Source organism: Aptenodytes patagonicus, chromosome 2 (assembly GCF_965638725.1).
Source record: "Aptenodytes patagonicus chromosome 2, bAptPat1.pri.cur, whole genome shotgun sequence".
NCBI classification, from domain to species: domain Eukaryota; kingdom Metazoa; phylum Chordata; class Aves; order Sphenisciformes; family Spheniscidae; genus Aptenodytes; species Aptenodytes patagonicus.
In genome coordinates, this window is record NC_134950.1 from 150,884,860 (window position 1) to 150,905,515 (window position 20,656).

At 42.1% G+C, this 20,656-nt stretch overlaps 1 protein-coding gene across 4 annotated transcripts in view; it reads right to left on the reverse strand.

Annotated features, from left to right (window-relative positions):
* Positions 1-20,656, reverse strand: part of NEBL (nebulette) — a 269,878-nt gene that overhangs the window by 6,720 nt on the left and 242,502 nt on the right. For all 4 annotated transcript variants that reach the window (XM_076331669.1, XM_076331666.1, XM_076331668.1 and 1 more), the window contains one exon: positions 125-240. In XM_076331669.1, the coding sequence (XP_076187784.1) occupies positions 125-240 (116 nt within the window). The remainder of the gene's footprint in view (positions 1-124; positions 241-20,656) is intronic.

Genomic DNA, 20,656 nt, shown 5'->3' on the forward strand with positions numbered 1-20,656 from the left:
ACGAGGACAGCCAAATAGTCCAACTATACAATTCAAGGGGACAAATTCACTCATACTTAAGAGATTTCACAACAGCTGATGATGTTGCTTACCAAATAAAATCATTCTTAAATCCAATACTCACCAGACCTGCTGAATGAGGCTGTGAATGCATGGACCTCATGGATGACATACTGGTCTGGTGCATGTATCCATACCCTTGGGACTGGCTTTGCTGATATGCCCCAGGGAGAACAGGGGCTGTGTGTTAAAGAAATACAGACACATTAATTAAGTTTAAAAAAAAGTCCGTATCTAGCATTTTGTAGAAACTGTAGATTATTTGCATTGTAAATAACAATTCCTCAGTATGAAACAGTTCAGAATGATTTCCATATACAACATAAGGATTTTCATAGGTTGAATTACACATAAATGTAGCCAAAGCTATAGCAACATATCCACAAACACTATCAAGGCTAGTTGGAAGGAAAAGCTTAACATACCTTAAGAAGTCTGACCATAAAAAGGCATACAAAAGCTTCAAACACCACTAACTCAATTTTGATGCTGCCATAGATGACGCACTAAATATCATGTGCCATAAACTGCCATTTTTGAAGGAAAGATTGATGAAAAAAGCTATATACTAATACAGTTTTGAAACTGTAGAAATTCTCTGCAGTTAATTCTTAACTCATTGCAAACTAAATCTTATTTATTGGGCTATGAACAAAGAAGAACTGTGATTCACAGGAAGAGACAGAAATGTAAAAAAGTGAGCCCACAGTTGGGTTTCTTAGTTTATTCTGATTCCATCAACATTCTTAGCCAAACACAGAGAGATAGTGGTTACTGAAATCTTTCCACCTCTTTCAGTATCTTCCTCTTACCACACAATTGTTCCATCTCTTTCACACATATTTTATTCACATTATTTTAACAATTACATTCTTTTAACAATTCCGTATGTTGACTTTCATTGTACCAAGAGCTGTTGAAAGAGTTAATACAATCAACAAGGACTCCCTACCTCTATTGCTTACTAGGAAAGCATTTGTAAACCTTCCATAGCTGTTCAAACATCCTACTTCGGCAACAGACTGAATCAGAATGTGTTAAAAACATGTTTGATCAAAAATCTGTGAGAAGTAAGCACAGCATAGGTGACTATCCACTATTTTCCCAGCAAACCCAAGAAGCATTTTTAAAGCAAAATTAAGAGACTGAAGTGCTTTTCAAAATCTATTAAAAGTTTAGTCACCGCATATCTGTGCATGTTTTGCAAGACTCTCGCGCGCTCTGAGAATAAAGATTTCTGGCTTGTATGGAGGTTATTAGCCCATCTTCCACTGTTATGAACCAGAATTTTTCTAGTTTTCTGGAAATTCATTTAGCTACACTGAAAAGAAAATGCATTTCTGTTGATACTTCTTCAAGTGGTCCATTTAGCCAGTATTCTGTCTAACTCCTCTGACAAAAGCCATCTTTCGCTTACAGGAGATGGAGCCCGTGCAGCCCATGAGTCAAAAATCTTCAAACATACAGTCAATCAGCAGTCCTATACTTTCTGAGATACATCTCATGGGCTTGCTAGGAAGTGGAGAAGCACTTCTGGAACAGCCATCACACACAGATTCAAAAAGGAGCAAAGCTAAAGTAGGATTTAAAGGGGTTCACAATGTATGGAAGGACCCAGGACTTGTAAAATGAAAAGATACAGGAGAAGCAGGAAACAACCATAAAAAAAATAAAATATATAAGTAGTATTCATATTTGCAGTAATAATACTCTAACCTTCTCTGCTTCTTGAGTGATCAGGACAATAAATGTGTGTGAAAAAGGATTACTGAGAAAATGTTTGCTGAACTATTTCAGAAAGAAAGGTCAACCTTGTGCTTTCAGCAAGGTGTTTTACCTATCCTGCTTCCCCAAATAACAATATCATTGATTTCAACAAAGTTTTTTCTTAAAACATCCATTTAGTTTTAGTTAGCATATTTAAATGCACTAAGTATGTAATTACAATTTGGGATGTTATTTTTTGCTCTACTATACTTGTATAGATAAGTAACACTGTATATTTAACTAGGGTTTTTCTGGTTTAGAAAACATGTTTCAAACTATTGTAATGAATAGATTGCTTTGTTAAGTGAGCGAAATTAAAGCAATACACAGTCAGATGCAATGCTGGAACATGATGAATAATGGATGTTTTAGAAGTGCCAAGTTCATTCTAATGACATATGAGTACAAAGACATTTTTAAAGCAGTTTAATCATCAGAGAATTGCTGCTTGTTAACATGTTCACAGGATTATCATGCATTAAGTGAATAGTCCTAAGTAGTTCATCAAATAATTTATGTTTCAGTGTTGTTACAAGCTATTCCTACATGACCAGATGTAGCCCTTCATGAGAAAATAGAGAAAAACATAATTTAATCAAAGGTTCTGCAATCAAGCCAGAATTAATATATTTTGCCTAATTCACCACCAGCGTAAACGTAGGTCAGCCCATAGAAGCAAATGGAGTCTCATCTCCCCATACCAGTAGTAAATTGGTCTTGTGGGTTGAAAACGGAGCACAGCTTGAACTTTTTAACGTAACAGGAAGTATTATCTTAAGCCGACACTGGCCGCTGATCAGTCAGCACCCTGCCTGCTCTGCAGCGACAAAGGGCTGGTAGCTTTTCCCTGGTCCCTGGCAGGAGCAGGCACCCTGAGAGTCCCTTTCTTCTTCCTAAGAGAAGTGAAGACGCTGGTAGAAAACTTTTTACTCTTGATTCCTTCTCCCCAAAACAGATCTTTCTCAATTTCTACCAATCATCCCTTGTCAGTGTAAGGCAGCAAGCCTACTGACGGTCAGCTTCATTATAGCCTCCAAATTGGCAGGCTTATTTTGGGGAGGATAAACCATACCTCCCGCCTCCGCGACAACTGTCAGCAGCAGATCTGAGACGTGCTTTCCTCTTTTGCAATCAGCTTCTCACAAACTGAGAGAATTCTGTCAAACTGTCTCAGCAAACCTGTTTGCTAATTTATCTGCAACAATGGAAACCGTAAGCCCAGGGAAATAAAGCATTTCTTCCAAAGCTGAAGAAATTTTGGGAAGCATTAGAAGCTGAAGTATTAGAAAAGATTCCATACAAACAAAAAGAAGGAATTTCTAGGATTAGCTTTGCTAATTATCTTCATTTATTTAGGTATCATATATACGAGCATATATATCAGCACATATCAGTGTTGAAGACATTTGATTGAATAATTTCACCCTTTTTTTCCATTAAAAGAATACTGTAGTAGGGCTGCAAAAAACAATCAATAGTTTTTAACAATTTTTTACAAAAAATAGCTAAGAAATCTCCAGATGGCTGTCTATTTGGAAGATAATTTGGGAACCAAATAAATAAGCAGATTAGTGAAGAGACAACAGATCTGAGCTGTGTTTCTGGTGACATACAGATAATTCAAGGTGAGATTAAATGATGCAGAAAGAGAGTTTGACTTTTCTTCATCATCATCACCCATGGTTAACTGCAATCTTTTGGCTCAGACCAAAGTATAAAGTTCTATAACATCATTGACTGCAGCACCAGCAAAAGCAATGGTTTTAGTTAACCTAAGGGAACAATAAAACACAGTAGTGGAACATGAAATTCATTTAGCTGAAGCCAGATTTATTGCTGAGGGAGCTGAGGGCTGACCATTGCTCCCAGAAGTACAGGTGGATGTTTTTTCTTGTTGCATTAAGACTTTAGCAGATGCATTCTGATCTATCAAAACTTACTTTTTTTCTTGTTCCACTTACCAATCAAGCCAGATATTAATTTTAAATTATCTACTTGAAGGAGTTTATCATATTTCTCTTACTAGGTCTTTATAGGCTTCCCAGAGAAAAGAAAGAGAAAAATGAATGAACATGATAAAAGGCAGAGAGGAAGCCTCCAAGAAAAAGACAAAGCTCAGAGAATGATAGCGGGTAGCAACTTGCTGCAGCAGACAATGGGGTCTGCAGAGCGTGTACCAATCAGGACATGCTTTGAGAAGGGCTTGGAAAGAAAAAGGTCAGACTGTGGAAACAGGAAAGGAATAATTAAGAGAGCATTGTATAACTACAAGGTAAAAAAAAGTTTACGCTGAAAAGAAAAACCATTTAAAGGGCAGGTTCCAAGAGAGAATATTTTATCAAAAACATACTTAAACTCTCTTTCATTCTTTTGTACAGCAGAACCTCGATAATCCATGGTAAAACAATGTATCCCCACTGCTAATTACTGCATTTTTGCCATTTATTACAATACATGCCATTTATTGGACCAGATGTAAAATAATAATCACTTCATTTACTCTTACAGACATCATGCAGTTTTAAGTGTTTATTTCACTTTGTGTTGATGTTATCTCAACTCATGTTTTCACTACTAGGCTCCTAAGACTTCAGAGAACTCACTAAGAATATTGCAACATTTTATAATAACAACAACAACATGAGAGAGCAGGAAGTAAAAAGAAAGATGATGATGATGTGCTTAATTCTAGCGTCTGTAAGAGGATGATCAAGCTGTAGATTTCCTGAGGAGCACGAAAGTTGCAATAGAGCCAGAATCATACATCTTTATGTTACCGACACTATGACTAGCTCTCCCAAAATAGATGAAGCTGCTTATGGGAACCATGTTGCTCCACATATATTGAAGTCCTTCCCTTGTTTTGCCTTGCCGCTGCCTTATTTTCCGCAGGTTGCAACATCTAGAGCAGCCCTCATGGTCTTAGAAAGTCTCTCCTATAGCTTTCAGTTCCTTCTTTCTTTTGCCCTTCCCTTAGAAATTACTCAGCTATGTCCCGTGCAGCAGAAAACATTGTCAAAGTAGTGATGCAATCACATGTGGGGAAGCGTAGGTCTAGAGTACGCTTCTGGGGTACTCGGGTACACCCCACATGTTGTTCATGTGGATGGGTGACTGCCCAAACTGCACAACCCCCTTGAGCACTTCCCAGTCCACATTACAAGACTACATAGCTAAGGAGATACAGCCTTACGGTAAACTATTATTGCTGCATTGAAGCTGGTGGATAATAACAACTGATACCTTTTTAAAGACTTCTTCACAAAGTGTCACGGAGGTAACTTTGGTTACAAACTCTGGCTTGGTACTTTGTTTTTTTGGTTTTTATCACTTTCCCCAAATGTTGGCTGCTGCTCCCCATCATTAAAATATTTAAAGTGTTTTGGGTTAAAATTTGTATTGCCAACCACATCCTTGAACAAAGTGGTACATTATCATCACTTACCAAGACTGGCATACTTGACTACTATCAACAGTTTTCACCTCTTTCCTGAATCTAACTGAATTCAGTGTTTCTAATAACAAAATTACTTCCACAGTAATGCATCTGACATCACTGTTGTGGTTTAACCTCAGTCGGCAACTGAGTACAACAGATCCACTCGCTCACTCCTCCTGCCCCCCCTGCGGTGGGATGGGGGAGAGAATTGGAAGAGTAGAAGTGAGAAAAATTCATGGGTTGAGATAAAAACAGTTTAATAATGGAAATAAAATAATAATAACAATAATAATAATAATGTAATAATAATAATAATACACAAAGCAAGTGATGCACAATGCAATTGCTCACCACCCGCCAACCGATGCCCAGCCAGTCCCCGAGCAGCGGCCCCCCCGGCCAGCTTTCCCCAGTTTATGTACTGAGCATGACGTCACATGGTATGGAATGTTTCTTTGGCCAGGTTGGCTGTGCCCCCTCCCAGCTTCTTGTGCACCTCCAGCCTTCTCAGTCGGTAGAGCATGGGAAGCTGAAAAGTCCTTGACTAGTGTAAGCACTACCTAGCAACAACTAAAACATCGGTGTGTTATCAACTTTGTTCTAGTCCTAAATCCAAAACACAGCACTGTACCAGCTACTAGGAAGGAAATTAACTCTATCCCTGCCGAAAACAGGACAATCACTCAGGGTCTGATTCAGCTATCCTTCCGTGCTGAAGTAGTACTTCCCCTCCAGGAGTTGTCCCATCAAAATTTACAGCAAGGCTTTTGATGAAAAGGTACTAATCAACCTGAGTAAGGACAGGAAAAATGAATGCCAAACAGATCTGGCAAAAAAAAAAAAAAGTAGACTATATGAAGAAGAACATTTATTTATATATGTATTTAAAGTTATAGTTTAAATATATTTACGTATAAAATATGTAAAAGTACTATATGTAAGTAACAGAGACAGTTTCAAAGAGCTTGAATTCAAAAAAAGGAAACAAAGTGAAAAAGAAGAGACAGAGTACAAGATAACACACAATAAAAAAAAGAAGGGTCATGATAGAATAATTAAGGTTGGAAGAGACCTCTAGAGGTAATATAGTTTGTCTCCCTTTTAAAATCAGGGCCAAATTTGCAGTTAGGTTGTTTAGGGCCTTGTCTAATCAATTTTGAGTTCAGGATGGAGATTTCAGTACACCCCTTCGGGCAACCACACACCCTCTAATTCCTCCTGTTTATTTCCCATGCTGTGTAAATTCCTGTTCAAGCTCCTGAGATGAGCTCAGCCCAGCATTGTGTTAACCATACAAGTATCTTGAGAAACAGTTCGAGGGAGAGATTTGAAGAAGGCTAATACACTCATTTTGCAGAAGTTTACATCCTGCCCAAGCATGAACAGCAGGATGAAGGGGACATAACTGTGGTCAACCAAGAATTTAATTAGAGTTTTAAAGAGGGCCCGTATCAGAGGCTAATCAGAAACAAGAATCTCGATACTTTGGCAGCAAGTAAGGCAGGATACATACATATAATGCATAGGATGTGAAAGACGTAAAAAGAGAAAAAAAGTGTCTTGATTGCTATGACAGATGAGCTTTCAGCAGGCTTTTAAAGATGATGTGCTAAACATAATTCTCTGCTAAAGTTAAGAGTTTTGGAAGAACTCAGCAGGGGTCATGAGGTGATACCTCTCAAAGAGGCTATAGGCACTCCATCCCTGATTCCCACTGCATATCTGAGGCTGATGGTCCATGAGCTGGCTGAGGCAATCTAACCCTCCCTACCACGCTTTCTCTTTTTCTTCTGGCTTGGTGAGCTAAGTCAGCTCAGCAAGGGATCAGACCAGCAACAGATGCAGTGCAAGGAAGGAGGCAGGACCAGGTACCCAAGGCCACAGGCAGCAGAAGGCAGCAATGTGCTAGATCAGCTCAGCTGTCCCAAGGTATGCCCCCCCCCCCGCCCCAAGCACCTCACTGCTGTGCAAGCTCCCTCTGAGTTCAAACCACAAAAGAGCTGAGCCTCTCACAGATGCTTCCCTCCAGATGTCCCAGCATCCAGCTCCAAACAATGTGTCCCATGTAATGCAGAATGCTCCTGTGTGCTAGCATGTGGCATGCACTGCTCAACTACTTGTATTCTAGGTCTCCACAGTATTTGAAAAAAGTCATAGTGGAAGTTTAGAGAAGATTAAGCCTAATGCAGCCAGCAAGAGCTGTTTACTTGACAGTAAATCCATTTGCCAACAGGATGCACTCTCTAAAGAGGTGTGCTGCTTACCAGGGGCTTGCATCAGGGATGTCACTGAGAGGCTACCAAGCCTTGTACAGTCCACTGACTATTATCCGCTGCTGCTGTTCCACGTGGGCACCAGTGACCCAGGCAGGAGCAGTCTAGGACTATCAAGAAGGAGTAGAGAGCCCTGGGGGTGGCGGTAAGGGACTCGGGAGCGCAGGTAGTTTTTTCATCAATCCTGCCGGTCAAAGGGAAGAGGTTTGAAAGGGCCAGTCGAATCTGGCGAGTCAACAAATGGTTACAGGACTGGTGCCACAGCCAGGGGTTCTGCTACTTAGATCATGGGACTCGCCTTGAGAAACCTGCTCTACTGGGGGCTGATGGGGTCCATCTGTCAGAGAAGGGGAAGAGCATCTTCACTCATAGGCTTGCCAAGCTGGTGAAGGGGGCTTTAAACTAGAGATGCCGGGGTAGGGGAACCTCAATCTATCCCACTCCTACCAGTTTGATGCCAGGGCCAGCAATAGATGCCCAGAGCCTGGAGAAGGACCACACATCAGCAGGAGAGCACCTGAAGAGCAGCACAAAGGAACTCCAGACAGTAAGACAGCTTCATTGGGGGCCCAATTTAAATGCCTCTATGCAAATGCACGTAGCATGGGGAATAAACAAGACGAGCTAGAGACGTGCACACGCCTGCAGGGCTACGACCTTATTGGCATCACAGAGATGTGGTGGGATGGCTCCTGTGATTGGAGTGTTGGGATGGAGGGATACAGGCTCTTTAGGAAGGACAGGCAGGGGGGACCACGAGGGGGAGTCACTCTCTGTGTCAATGGCCAGCTGGAGTGCATGGAGCTCTGCCTGGGGATGGATGAGGAGCCGACTGAGAGCTTGTGGGTCAGAATTAAAGGGAAGGCAGGGACAGGTGACATTACAGTGAGGGTCTGCTACAGGCCACCTGACCAGGAAGACTGAGCGGATGAGGCCCTCTATAGACAGATAGGAGCAGCCTCATGCTCACAAGCCCTGGTCCTCATGGGGGACTTCAACCACCCCGGTATCTGTTGGAGGGACAACACGGCAGGGCATAAGCAATCCGGGAGGTTCCTGGAATGTGTCGATGATAACTTCCTTCTCTGAGTGGTAGAGGAGCCAACGAGGAGAAGTGTTATGCTGGACCTTGTTCTCACCAATGAGGAGGGGCTGGTGGGGAACATGAAGCTCAAGGGCAGCCTGCGCTGCGGTGACCACGAAATGGTGGAGTTCAAGATCCTTAGGGCACCGAGGAGGGCACACAGCAAGCTCACTACCTGGACTTCAGGAGAGCAGACTTTGGCCTCTTCAGGGATCTGCTTGGTAGAGTGCCATGGGACAAAGCCCTGGAGGGAAGAGGGGCCCAAGAAAGCTGGGTAATATTCAAGGATCACCTCCTTCAAGCTCAGGAGCGATGCATCCCAACAAAGAGGAAGTCAGGCAAAAACACCCGGAGGCCTGCATGGATGAACAAGGAGCTCCTGGACAAGCTCAAACACAAAAAGGAAGCCTACAGAGGGTGGAAGCAAGGACAGGTAGCCTGGGAGGAATACAGAGAAATTGCCCGAGCAGCCAGGGATCAGGTTAGGAAAGCTAAAGCCCTGACAGAATTAAATCTAGCCAGGGCAACAAGAAAAGCTTCTATAGGTACGTCGGGGATAAAAAGAAGATGAGGAAAAATGTGGGCCCTCTCTGGAATGAAACGGGAGACCTGGTTACCTGGGATATGGAGAAGGCGGAGGTGCTCAATGACTTTTTTGCCTCGGTCTTCACCAGCAAGTGCTCAAGCCTCACCGCCCAAGCCGCAGAAGGCAAAGGCAGGGACTGGGAGCTGCCCACTGTGGGAGAATATCAGGTTCGAGACCATCTAAGGCACCTGAAGGTGCACAAGTCCATGGGACCTGATGAGATCCATCCGTGGGTCCTGAGGGAACTGCTGAACAACTGATGAAATTGCTAAGCCACTATCCATCGTATTTGAGAAGTCGTGGCAGTCCGGTGAAGTTCCCACTGACTGGAAAAAGGGGAAACATAACCCCCATTTTTAAAAAGGGAAACAAGGAAGACCCGGGGAACTACAGGCCAGTCAGTCTCACATCTGTGCCTGGGAAGATCATGGAACAGATCCTCCTGGAAGCTATGCTAAGGCACATGGAGGACAGGGAGGTGATTCGAGACAGCCAGCAGGGCTTCACCAAGGACAAGTCCTGCCTGACTAACCTAGTGGCCTTCTATGATGGAGTGACTACATCCGAGGACATGGGAAGGGCTACAGATGTCGTCTCTCTGGACTTCTGTAAGGCCTTTGACACAGCCCCCCACAACATCCTTCTCTCTAAACTGGAGAGGTATGGGTTTGATGGGTGGACTGTCCGGTGGGTGAGGAATTGGTTGGATGGTCGCATCCAGAGGGTAGTGGTCAACAGCTGAATGTCCAGATGGAGATCGGTGACAAGTAGCGTCCCGCAGGGGTCCGTACTGGGACCAGTACAGTTTAATATCTTCATCAATGACATAGACAGTGGGATGGAGTGCACCCTCAGCAAGTTTGCAGATGACACCAAGCTGAGTGGTGCGGTCGACACGCCAGAGGGACAGGATGCCATCCAGAGGGACCTGGACAAGGTCGAGAAGTGGGCCTGTGTGAACCTTATGACGTTTAACAAGGCCAAGTGCAAGGTCCTGCACCTGGGTTGGGGCAACCTCCGGTATCAATACAGGCTGGGGGATGGAGGGATTGAGAGCAGCCCTGCCGAGAAGGACTTGGGGGTACTGGTGGATGAAAAGCTGGACATGAGGCAGCAATGTGCGCTCGCAGCCCAGAAGGCCAATCGTAACCTGGGCTGCATCCAAAGCAGCGTGGCCAGCAGGTCGAGGGAGGGGATTCTGCCCCTCTACTCTGCGCTGGTGAGACCCCACCTGGAGTACTGCGTCCAGCTCTGGAGCCCTCAGCATAAGACAGACACAGACCTGTTGGAGTGGGTCCAGAGGAGGGCCATGAAAATCATCAGGGGGATGGAACAGCTCTGCTATGAAGAAAGCCCGAGAGAGCTGGGTTATTCAGCCTGGAGAGGAGAAGGCTTCGGGGACACCTTATTGCTGCCTTTCAATACTTAAAGGGGGCTTAGAAGAAAGATGGGGACAAACTTTTTAGCAGGGTCTGTTGCGACAGGACAAGGGGGAATGGCTTTAAACTAAAGGGGGGTAGACTTAGACTAGATCGAAGGAAGAAATTTTTTACGCTGAGGGTGGTGAAACACTGGCACAGGTTGCCCAGAGAGGTGGTGGATGCCCCATCCCTGGAAACATTCCAGGTCAGGTTGGACAGGGCTCTGAGCAACCTGATCTAGCTGAAGTTGTCCCTGCTCGTTGCAGGGGGGTTGGACTAGACGACCTTTAGAGGTCCCTTCCAACCCATACTATTCTATGATTCTACAAAAACAGGTAACAGAGAACTTAAAGACTTTAACGAGTGTGCAAGGACTGCCCGGAGAGAGAGATGGTGAAGAGGTTGAGATGAGGTACAGAACTCTGCAGCATCCCCATGGTACAGAGCAAGGGGATAGTCTCTAAAGGACATGATAAAAAGCAGTCACAGGATTACAGAGAACAAAGTACAGATATGTTAGATACAGATAACATTAGGAAAACCTCAGTAGTAATTTTCCAGTACAGGACTGATTGCCAAGAATGCTCCTGTCCCAAATTGGGATGAAAAGAAAAAAAAAAAATCTCAAAGGTTCATGCAAAAAGAAATTTTAAAAATCAGGTAAAGAAACAATTTTATGCTAGTCATTTTGAAAGATCTAGGTTTAATTTTGATAATTTTCAATGTTTATTATAATTTGTGACACTTAAAAATTAAACATATTTCAACATAAAGCTGGATTCTTTGTTTCAAAAATGTCAAGCTATTACCTTAACAATCTCAAAACTGAATTTTTTTTTTTTTTGGCATTGAGACAGTAATCATAAGTGATCCATTCCTATAAAGAAGTTTGTCATTAAAGTGCTATCTTCTGATGAACAATACTGAAAAATTCCTAGCCATCTCTAAAGTTAAATTGCTCAGCATTAAGTTGTCAAATAAGCTAGAAAATGGAAATATAATCTAAACTGATTTTAACTCTTATCTATTATAGAGTTTTATTATTTTCTAGTCAGAAAGAGTAGCACAGCACAGTCAAATTTACTGGGAATAGGTCAGACTGCATAAGCATATAAAAAGCACTAACCTGAAGACTGCAGATGGTGAGACCTGATACAGAACAATGCTGTTTTTAGAACAGTAGAAAACAACATGGTAAGGCATCTTGGCATTTTTTCTTGTAACAGTAACTTTCCTTTCATTTCTTTTCTTTTTTGTTTTTCCTCTTTTTCTTGCCCTTTACTCGTCAGTTAGGCTGCTTTCACAGATGTCTGAGCTACCAGGCTTGTTGGTCTCAGTGGTGCTGTCAGAAGCAGCAGTTTGTCTGCATACTATCTATTATGGGAGTCAGTATTAGTTAGTAAATTGGAATATCAAACCCAGATATAATTAGGTTGTTGAAATAACAACCTGAAAGTATGGCCTAATTCACACAGGATGCTAATAAATATCTGCCATGCTCACTGACCTCATTAGAATTGAAGCTCTGAACTACTTGGAGTCAGTGGCAAATTCAGAACATTACAAGCTTAGGAAGTTTCCGTAACCTAAATTATAAAGATATAAGAAATAAATCATGCAATCTTCAAATACTTGAAAAAAAAAAAAAGATGGAGCAGTGTCAACAAAATGATTACTCTTCTATTTAAAATAACTAACATTAATTATTCATGATGCAAAAAATCAAAATGTCTTTACTCTTGACTACTTACTGACATACTACAATGGATAAAGTGAAATATTTTAAACTAAACTTCATTAGTATCATGATTAGACTAAGACTGTTTTAAGCACCATTATTTTATAACATCATTTTATCAGCTAGCAATAATTAAACCTAACTATACATACCCACCATGTAAGCTGAAGTACATTATTATGGGAAATGCAGAATCATACAATTATAACTCTTAAAAGCAGTTTCAATATAAGAAATTAAAATCTGGTTTTGAATGAAATTACAACAGAAGATCACACATAGCTGTTTAGTATATGTCAAAGAAAACAAAGAAATTTTGAAAGGAATGACAAAAAGAACATCTAATGTGCTCATGCCACATGGAATCCTGTTTTTTATTCGCAATTTGTTTTCCTTTGGGGGGGGACTATCTCATATTTCAGTTACTCCTGAGAGCAAACATACTCCCAAAAAATACACCTGTTTCAAAATTCCTGATTTGGATGAACAGCCAATATCATTAATACTGGTTACACTGGTCTTTGTTGTATAAGTCCATCATACATCCAATTGCAGACAGAGTGGGAATTTGGGAAGTACTAGCTAGTCCAGTGGAAGAACAGTTGGCAAACTGCCTCTCTAGTACATCATGGTCTATGTGTCTGGTCAGTCAGGCCTTCTCCTTAATTCTTCATATTTTGAGGAATGGTGGATCAGTCAATTCCATTATATTCTTTTTCAGGGCAATCTATTTCTTGAAGTCTATTCTGGCCTCTCTGAGGGGTCTAAATCTCTGTACTGCAAAAAGCCAGTCTCTCATGGACACTTTTTCCTTTAAATTCAAGTAGTAAAGCTTCATTCCCCTTCAGAGGAACTGCACAAAAGGGCTATATTCAGAGAAAGCCCAGGCTAGCACAGTCTCCAGAAGCCATGTTTGCAAGCAGGTATTAAATGTCATAGTCTAGAGAAAAATTAAAGGAACCCAGAATGTCCTGTTTTCCACTGCTGACATTAAAAGAAAGAGGACAGTGAACTGAACATCCACCCTCTTCATCAAAAGACAAGAACACAGTGTGTATTTTTGCCAGGAAGTGCTTGTGGATACTCCTTAGAACATCATTTCTACTGAGGAACAGGGGGTGGAAGATACTGAGTCACAGCTCAAAAGCCTTTGTGATAATTAACACATTATTGTCATTGTAAAGCATCACAGAGTTATAAAGTATTAAGTATACATAATCTTGTGCTCTGCCAATAGGAGAGGAGAAGAAGCCGGATCCCAAACAACCCATAGAGTCCCTACCTGTGACTGTGTCTGACTGTGGAGCAGTGAGGTGGTGAGTGGCAGCCTCATAGAATCATAGAATCATTAAGGTTGGAAAAGACCTCTAAGATCATCGAGTCCAACCGTCGACCCAACACCACCATGCCCACTAAACCATGTCCCTAAGCGCCGCATCTACACGTCTTTTAAATACCTCCAGGGATGGGGACTCAACCACTTCCCTGGGCAGCCTGGTCCAATGTTTAACCACTCTTTCAGTAAAGACATTTTTCCTCACGTCCAATCTAAACCTCCCCTGGTGCAACTTGAGGCCATTTCCTCTCGTCCTATCGCTAGTTACTTGGGAGAAGAGACCGACACCCACCTCGCTACAACCTGCTTTCAGGTAGTTGTAGAGAGCGATGAGGTCTCCCCTCAGCCTCCTTTTCTCCAGGCTAAACAACCCCAGCTCCCTCAGCCGCTCCTCATAAGACTTGTTCTCCAGACCCTTCACCAGCTTCGTTGCCCTTCTCTGGACACGCTCCAGCACCTCAACGTCCTTCTTGTAGTGAGGGGCCCAAAACTGAACACAGTATTCGAGGTGCGGCCTCACCAGGGCCGAGCACAGGGGCACGATCACTTCCCTACTCCTGCTGGCCACACTATTTCTGATACAGGCCAGGATGCCATTGGCCTTCTTGGCCGCCTGGGCACACTGCCAGCTCATGTTCAGCCGGCTGTCGACCAACACCCCCAGGTCCTTTTCCACCAGGCAGCTTTCCAGCCACTCTTCCCCAAGCCTGTAGCGCTGCATGGGGTTGTTGTGGCCCAAGTGCAGGACCCGGCACTTGGCCTTGTTGAATCTCATACAATTGGCCTCGGCCCATCGATCCAGCCTGTCCAGGTCCCTCTGCAGAGCCTTCCTACCCTCGAGCAGATCAACACTCCCGCCCAACTTGGTGTCATCTGCAAACTTACTGAGGGTGCACTCGATCCCCTCATCCAGGTCATTGATAAAGATATTGAACAAGACTGGCCCCAAAACTGAGCCCTGGGGAACACCGCTCGTGACCGGCCGCCAACTGGATTTAACTCCATTCGCCACAACTCTCTGGGCCCGGCCGTCCAGCCAGTTTTTGACCCAGCGCAGAGTACACCTGTCTAAGCCGTGAGCCGCCAGCTTCTCTAGGAGAATGCTGTGGGAGACGGTGTCAAAGGCCTTACTGAAGTCCAGGTAGACCACATCCACAGCCTTTCCCTCGTCCGCTAGGTGGGTCACCTGGTCATAGAAGGAGATGAGGTTGGTCAAGCAGGACCTGCCTCTCACGAACCCATGCTGGCTGGGCCGGATCCCCTGGTTGTCCCACAAGCCTGCAAAGAGCATGAGCTAGTCCTGTCCTGGCAGAGCAGACAATTTTGATGAACAGAAAATGCCATCAGCTTCCTCAGACTCCCTTTGGAAAGGCCATTTAGGACTCTAAGACCATAAACACTGAGAAGAACAGATTTGATAAATGTAATTCCATAGCAGCCCTGTAAAACAAAAGCTTTTTCACACAGAAGCTAAAGGTATTTGTTATAAAATAGTGTGGTAAATGATCTCCCAGGAAATTCAGTGAGTAAAATGTTTCAAAAGGTTACCAGCCTTTAAAAATATAGGAAGAGGCTGTTTGTAGTGTTCGCTCATACTGACATGTTTTTGTGTTTTTTGCTAAAGAACAGGATAAAATAGAAGTGAACACAACACAAAATTACAATTTAGAATGAATGACAACAATTATTGTCTTCATCCAACTTCTATGAACAGTTGTTTTCAGGATTTTAAAAACTGTATGAATTCTATATCTGACATTTAGAATTTTATGGGCAGTTGCAACAATCTACTTCACTTACAATTTAATTCACTTCAAATACAAACCATTTATCACCCTTCCAGATCCCACTGACCAGTTCTTACTACAGCACTGTAAAAATAAAACTATCTCAATGATTTGGCTTCTAACACTAAAACTGGGTCTTGTTACAGAGAACAACCTACTTGTCCCCAGTTTCGAATCCAAAAATGTCATTTTAGGGTTATTACAGAATATTCTAAGCCAGTTAAATGTAGTGCAACTGACAAAAAATTACAATTTGAATATTCAACTACAAAATCTTTTCTAGATGTTTAATTCACTCATTTTCCTCACAAAAGCAGATTTAATACATTTAATACTCTATTGCAACCTAAGGAAAAAAGAATTACTAACTGGGACTAGAGGAGAATGGATTGTATATTTGGAGCACAGTTTATACAGATGCTACGGGAGTGGAGAGGGCCTTGGCTGGTTGTTTTTGCTTTGGCAGACCCATTGACCTATGTGGATTGTGAAAATCATTTTTTTTACTATAGTTTCTAAAAGACGACGTCTTCAACTCATCTCTACAACCTCTAATGCATGTATTTCCACATATATGTTCTCCATTATATTATATCTTAGGAATTGTTCTAGCAGTTCAAATATAAAAGGACTAACCCCATTCATTTTATATGGATTATAACAGAAATCACTATGAATACTATTTTGGAATTAGTCTTCAGTGGTAGCCGTACAGTCCAAAGACTTTAGCCTATGTATCCATTAACAGCTGGTATATCATAATATTTGTACGTATCCCCATTTCCCCTACTGGTATTGTAACTGGGACATAACCAAATCACAGGGCATCCTGCTCTGCGGTTCTGAATATGAATTGCAGTCAGGATTTGGTGTCACTGACAAACCAACCTTACTGCCAGCTGACTTTTTTGCCTGACATTCCACCTAAGCTGCAGTATGTCTCAGCTGAGAAAACAGAGTACAATATGCCTTTCCTTTCCCCGCACGCCGCACCACATTCTTTTATTTATGAAGGCACAAAATGTCTGAAAACCAGCCTGAGGCATCCTCAGTCCTAGTGGGGCCATGGTGTACCACAGGAAGCTGCAATTCCTTCTGAAATTGTGAATAGGCAGGTTTTTGCTCTAGGCTTCCTCACAAATGGAAAGAGTTAGTAAAACGAAGGTTACGTTAACATGTTACACTACCCGCACGCCTTCAATTACAATTTGAACTCACTTACATTTACTGAACAACAACTGTTGCCCATTTGCACTAAAGAGAGAAGCCTGCAAGTTCTTCTCACGGAAACTGTGCTTTGATTTCTGTGCAGCTATTTATTTGCACAGTGGGTATAACCAATCTGAGCAATGGTGGAAGGATAGCATCAACCAGGATCAAGTATGTGACTGCACATAATTTTACTAATGATATTTATTGTCTGCTGGATATAAAATCCTCTGAAGTGTACCAAAAGCTGCTCTAGGGGACCACACTGAACAACTGAAACAACTGCTTGCCAAGGGAGCCATTAACACTTCCAACTGTTGAGTCACTTGGAAATTTCCCTTCCAACTTCTGTCACTAACTGTTTAAAGAAAAAGGGAACATCAAACTCAGACAGCTGGCAGGGCAAACAGAAGGATCCCCTGAACTGCTGCCACACTACAGACATTGAAAGTGGGATCTTTTCTGGATCCTCCTCCTCCTGGATGTGTGGGAATTGCCTTTTGATGCTGCCAGATGTCAAGGGTGTGGGAGGGAAGTACAGGAATCAAAGACAGGCAGAGGGAATCTAAGCAAAAATATTTTGGAAGTGTGAAATGTAAAGCTCTCCCTGGAACATTAACTCATCCTCAGTGAACACACACTGAATGAAAATGTGCTTTCAGATTAATCACAATTTATATCTTAAAGTATTACAACCAATGTGGGATATTTAGTTTTATCCCCAGATCCCTAAATCAAACTTTAATCAAAATTTAACTTAGCCCTCACTTGGAGTGCCATATGAAGTTTCAAGTTTTACATTAAAAAATAAGATTTTACAGATACTTCATACCTCTTTGTAATGGAACAGAATGAAACCTAATCTTCCGGACTAATTTCTCTCATGTTCTGCATTAACAAAGCACTCAGCAGAGGACACTAAACGTCCCATAGTCCAGACTAGGACAGATAGATTAAATAATGCTCGAGCTAGTGCATAAATGTGGTCCCATTGCCATTCTGGATTCCTAGACTTACATGGCTTAAAAGGCTGAAATGGATTATTCAGAGAAGACCAAATTATATATTAAGCAGTCAGAAATCTTCTTTTCATAGAAGCTTGCACAGAACTTAGCACGTGTAAGGAATACACCCAACCTGTTTCTAGCTGAAATCTGAACTCTCACAACTAACCTTGCATCTAATTTTACTTCTTACCTCAAATCTAGAGGTGAAAAGGCATCACCTTTCTAACACCAGGAAACCTCCCACTGTTTTCAAAAATTCCTCTATCTGTAATGTCATTATTTTTAATCAGAAAAAAAAAAATGCCCTTTTGAACATCAGGAATCACTGCAAAACAGGAGGCAGAAGCTGAGAAAGCCAAATACACCTCCTTGAAATGAAAGGTGCAGTTTTCAGAAGGGAGAGAGCTCTGTCTTGCTGCCTGAACAAGCACTATCCTTTTGGGGTACAGTGTGGTTACAGCAAACCTTTACAAAGGAAACAATATCGTTTCAGCAAAGATCTATTTGAGAACAGAAGACCAATATAGTCATAGTCTAGAGAAAAATGAAAGGAACGCTGACAACAAAAACTGTTCATGCTAAATAATTTGTGGTATCAGATAGGTACCAAACATATGCACGCACTTTTGCCCATATTACATACACAGAGAAGTGTTTAGCTAAGTTCAAAAATATTACAAGAGGTTTATGGGTGAGGTATTTATTATTTGACTGCAAGCATTTGTACTACATTACACACTTAAGAACAGAAAATCATCTGATTACCAAGATGGAAAAGCACAGTTTTATCATGACGCTGTTGAGTGGAAGACAACTATTTTTTCCCACACATTAGGTTTCAGGTTGGCAAACCTGCTGGGGCTTGCATGTAAAAGAAGCAAAACCAAAGCACCATCTAGTCCAAAATAAAAGAAAGTCAGAAACAGATGTAGGAGTCTGGTGGATAAGAGAAGTGTGGATGTGATCCTCACCAAGAGGGAGTACACAGAGCATTGTTTTGATGTGTTCAGCCTTCTGTGGCAGTACAGCCTGCTGATACACTTGAAAGGGGACAAGAAACCCACAAAAGCCTATAGTTCTTCCTGTGAAATCTACAATTCCTCTCCCTCCAAATGCCATGTTTGATTACTGGACTCTAGGGAACAACGTTACAGAAACAGAGTTCAGCTACCTAGCATAAAAGAACCATTCTTCCTTGGCTGCCAGAGAAGAAATTATAACTGCTGTGTCATTCTGCTTGACCTCCTTAAAATGACAGAGCTTAGCAACTGAATATGAATACGAAGAGGGGTGAAGGATTTTTGCCCTGTATTCCTGCCAGCTGCACCTGGAGATGGAAGACAGATCTCTACATTACAATATAAAGAGCACTCAGGTATTATTCCCTCTTTTGTCTTTGACTTGTCTTTTACTAATGCTGATTTTTTCCATCCTCAAAAGCAGAGGGTTTTTTATAAAAAATTAAAGGAACCCTAATGATGGGAAGGACAGAGCAAGGAAGAGAAACAAATCCTGTTTCCTTTCCTCTTCTTTGTCCATCTGTTGACACAAGAGAAGAGTATTATCACTGTCCCAGTGCAAGCAGACTCCTTGGGCCACATACCACGGAGCATCTCTGCAATTCCAGCATGTGAAATGAACAGGTTTCTTTTCTCCATTTCATCTAACCAGTTTGTCTTCTGACCAGATTAACCAAGAGCAGAAGCAGCAGCACAGTTCCTTGTTCTAGGATTTTCTGACACCAACCCACAAAAAGCCTCAGGCAGATCCCACAAATAATCATTTCAGATACAGAGCTACAGATATCGGTGTGTGCTAGGGGGAGAGAAGGAGACATCCCTGAAATCAATGTTTAAAATGTCAGTGTCGGGCTAAGAAACAAAAGCCCTCTCCATGAGCTGGTACACAGTGCGAGGCTGTTTCCAGTGACAGACAGTAATTCATAAAACCTACATTTGCTCTTTGCAGGGCTGTGTTCAGACTGCAGTTCAAACAATAGTACTTCTAGTGGTCTACAACACGTTCCTGCCTTAGTGAGGCAAGGAGAAAGATAACCCCTGGAGTTTGGAAAAAGGGAGGGGAGCAGGCTCAGCTACTCTGGAGCCTTTCTTCTTCAGAAGGCTCATATCACGCAAGGAGGACATGCCACTAGGGAGAGAGAGGAAAGGACTTACTGTTTCTCATTGACTTTACTTCCACTCCAAGCTATATAAAGACTTCAAAACTTTAAGTACCCATATCCCACAGGAAGATACTGTGGTACTGTGTGTTCTGCAGTCTTCATAGACTTTGGAGTCAAATTGCCAGCATGCCCATTTGCCAGATTTATTCCTCAAAGGTTGTCTGCACTAATATTTTCTGGATCTGACCAATTGTTGTGTAGTATCAATGAAGTATCTAATATGAATTTTCAGTTTTCTCATAGCAACCTACAGGTTACTTTTAAGGTTGATAACAAAAATTAAGAGACTATCAAGATATAAGTGGGATTTCATGGTTTGCTGAAATTTGTGTATTTGGATTGCCAGTGTGAGTAAAAGAAGGTAGCTTCCCAGGCAAAGGCAAAGTGAGAGATCTGAGTGTTAGCGGCAGACCTTTTTCATCAGAATAAAGGAAGACCTTAAACCTCAGATCAAGGCCTCTTTATGTTAATTCTCACTACCTGTCTGGTGGCAGCAGATGAAGTGAATCTGAAGAGCTTGGGCTGAAGGAGACAAGTGTAAATAGCGAACATGCAGCCAATCAGTAACACCCTGGCTCCAACCAAATACGTGAAATTTTAGCACTCATGTTTAAAATGCAACAAAAGGCACTCGAAAATTCTGTCCTAATATCCACTAAGGTTTCCTACATAACACGAGCTTTTGGGATTACAGCGAACCTGATTTGTCTCCTACAGACTGACTTCTATATAGGTTTTAAGATAATATGAAGGTGACTTAGAGTAAC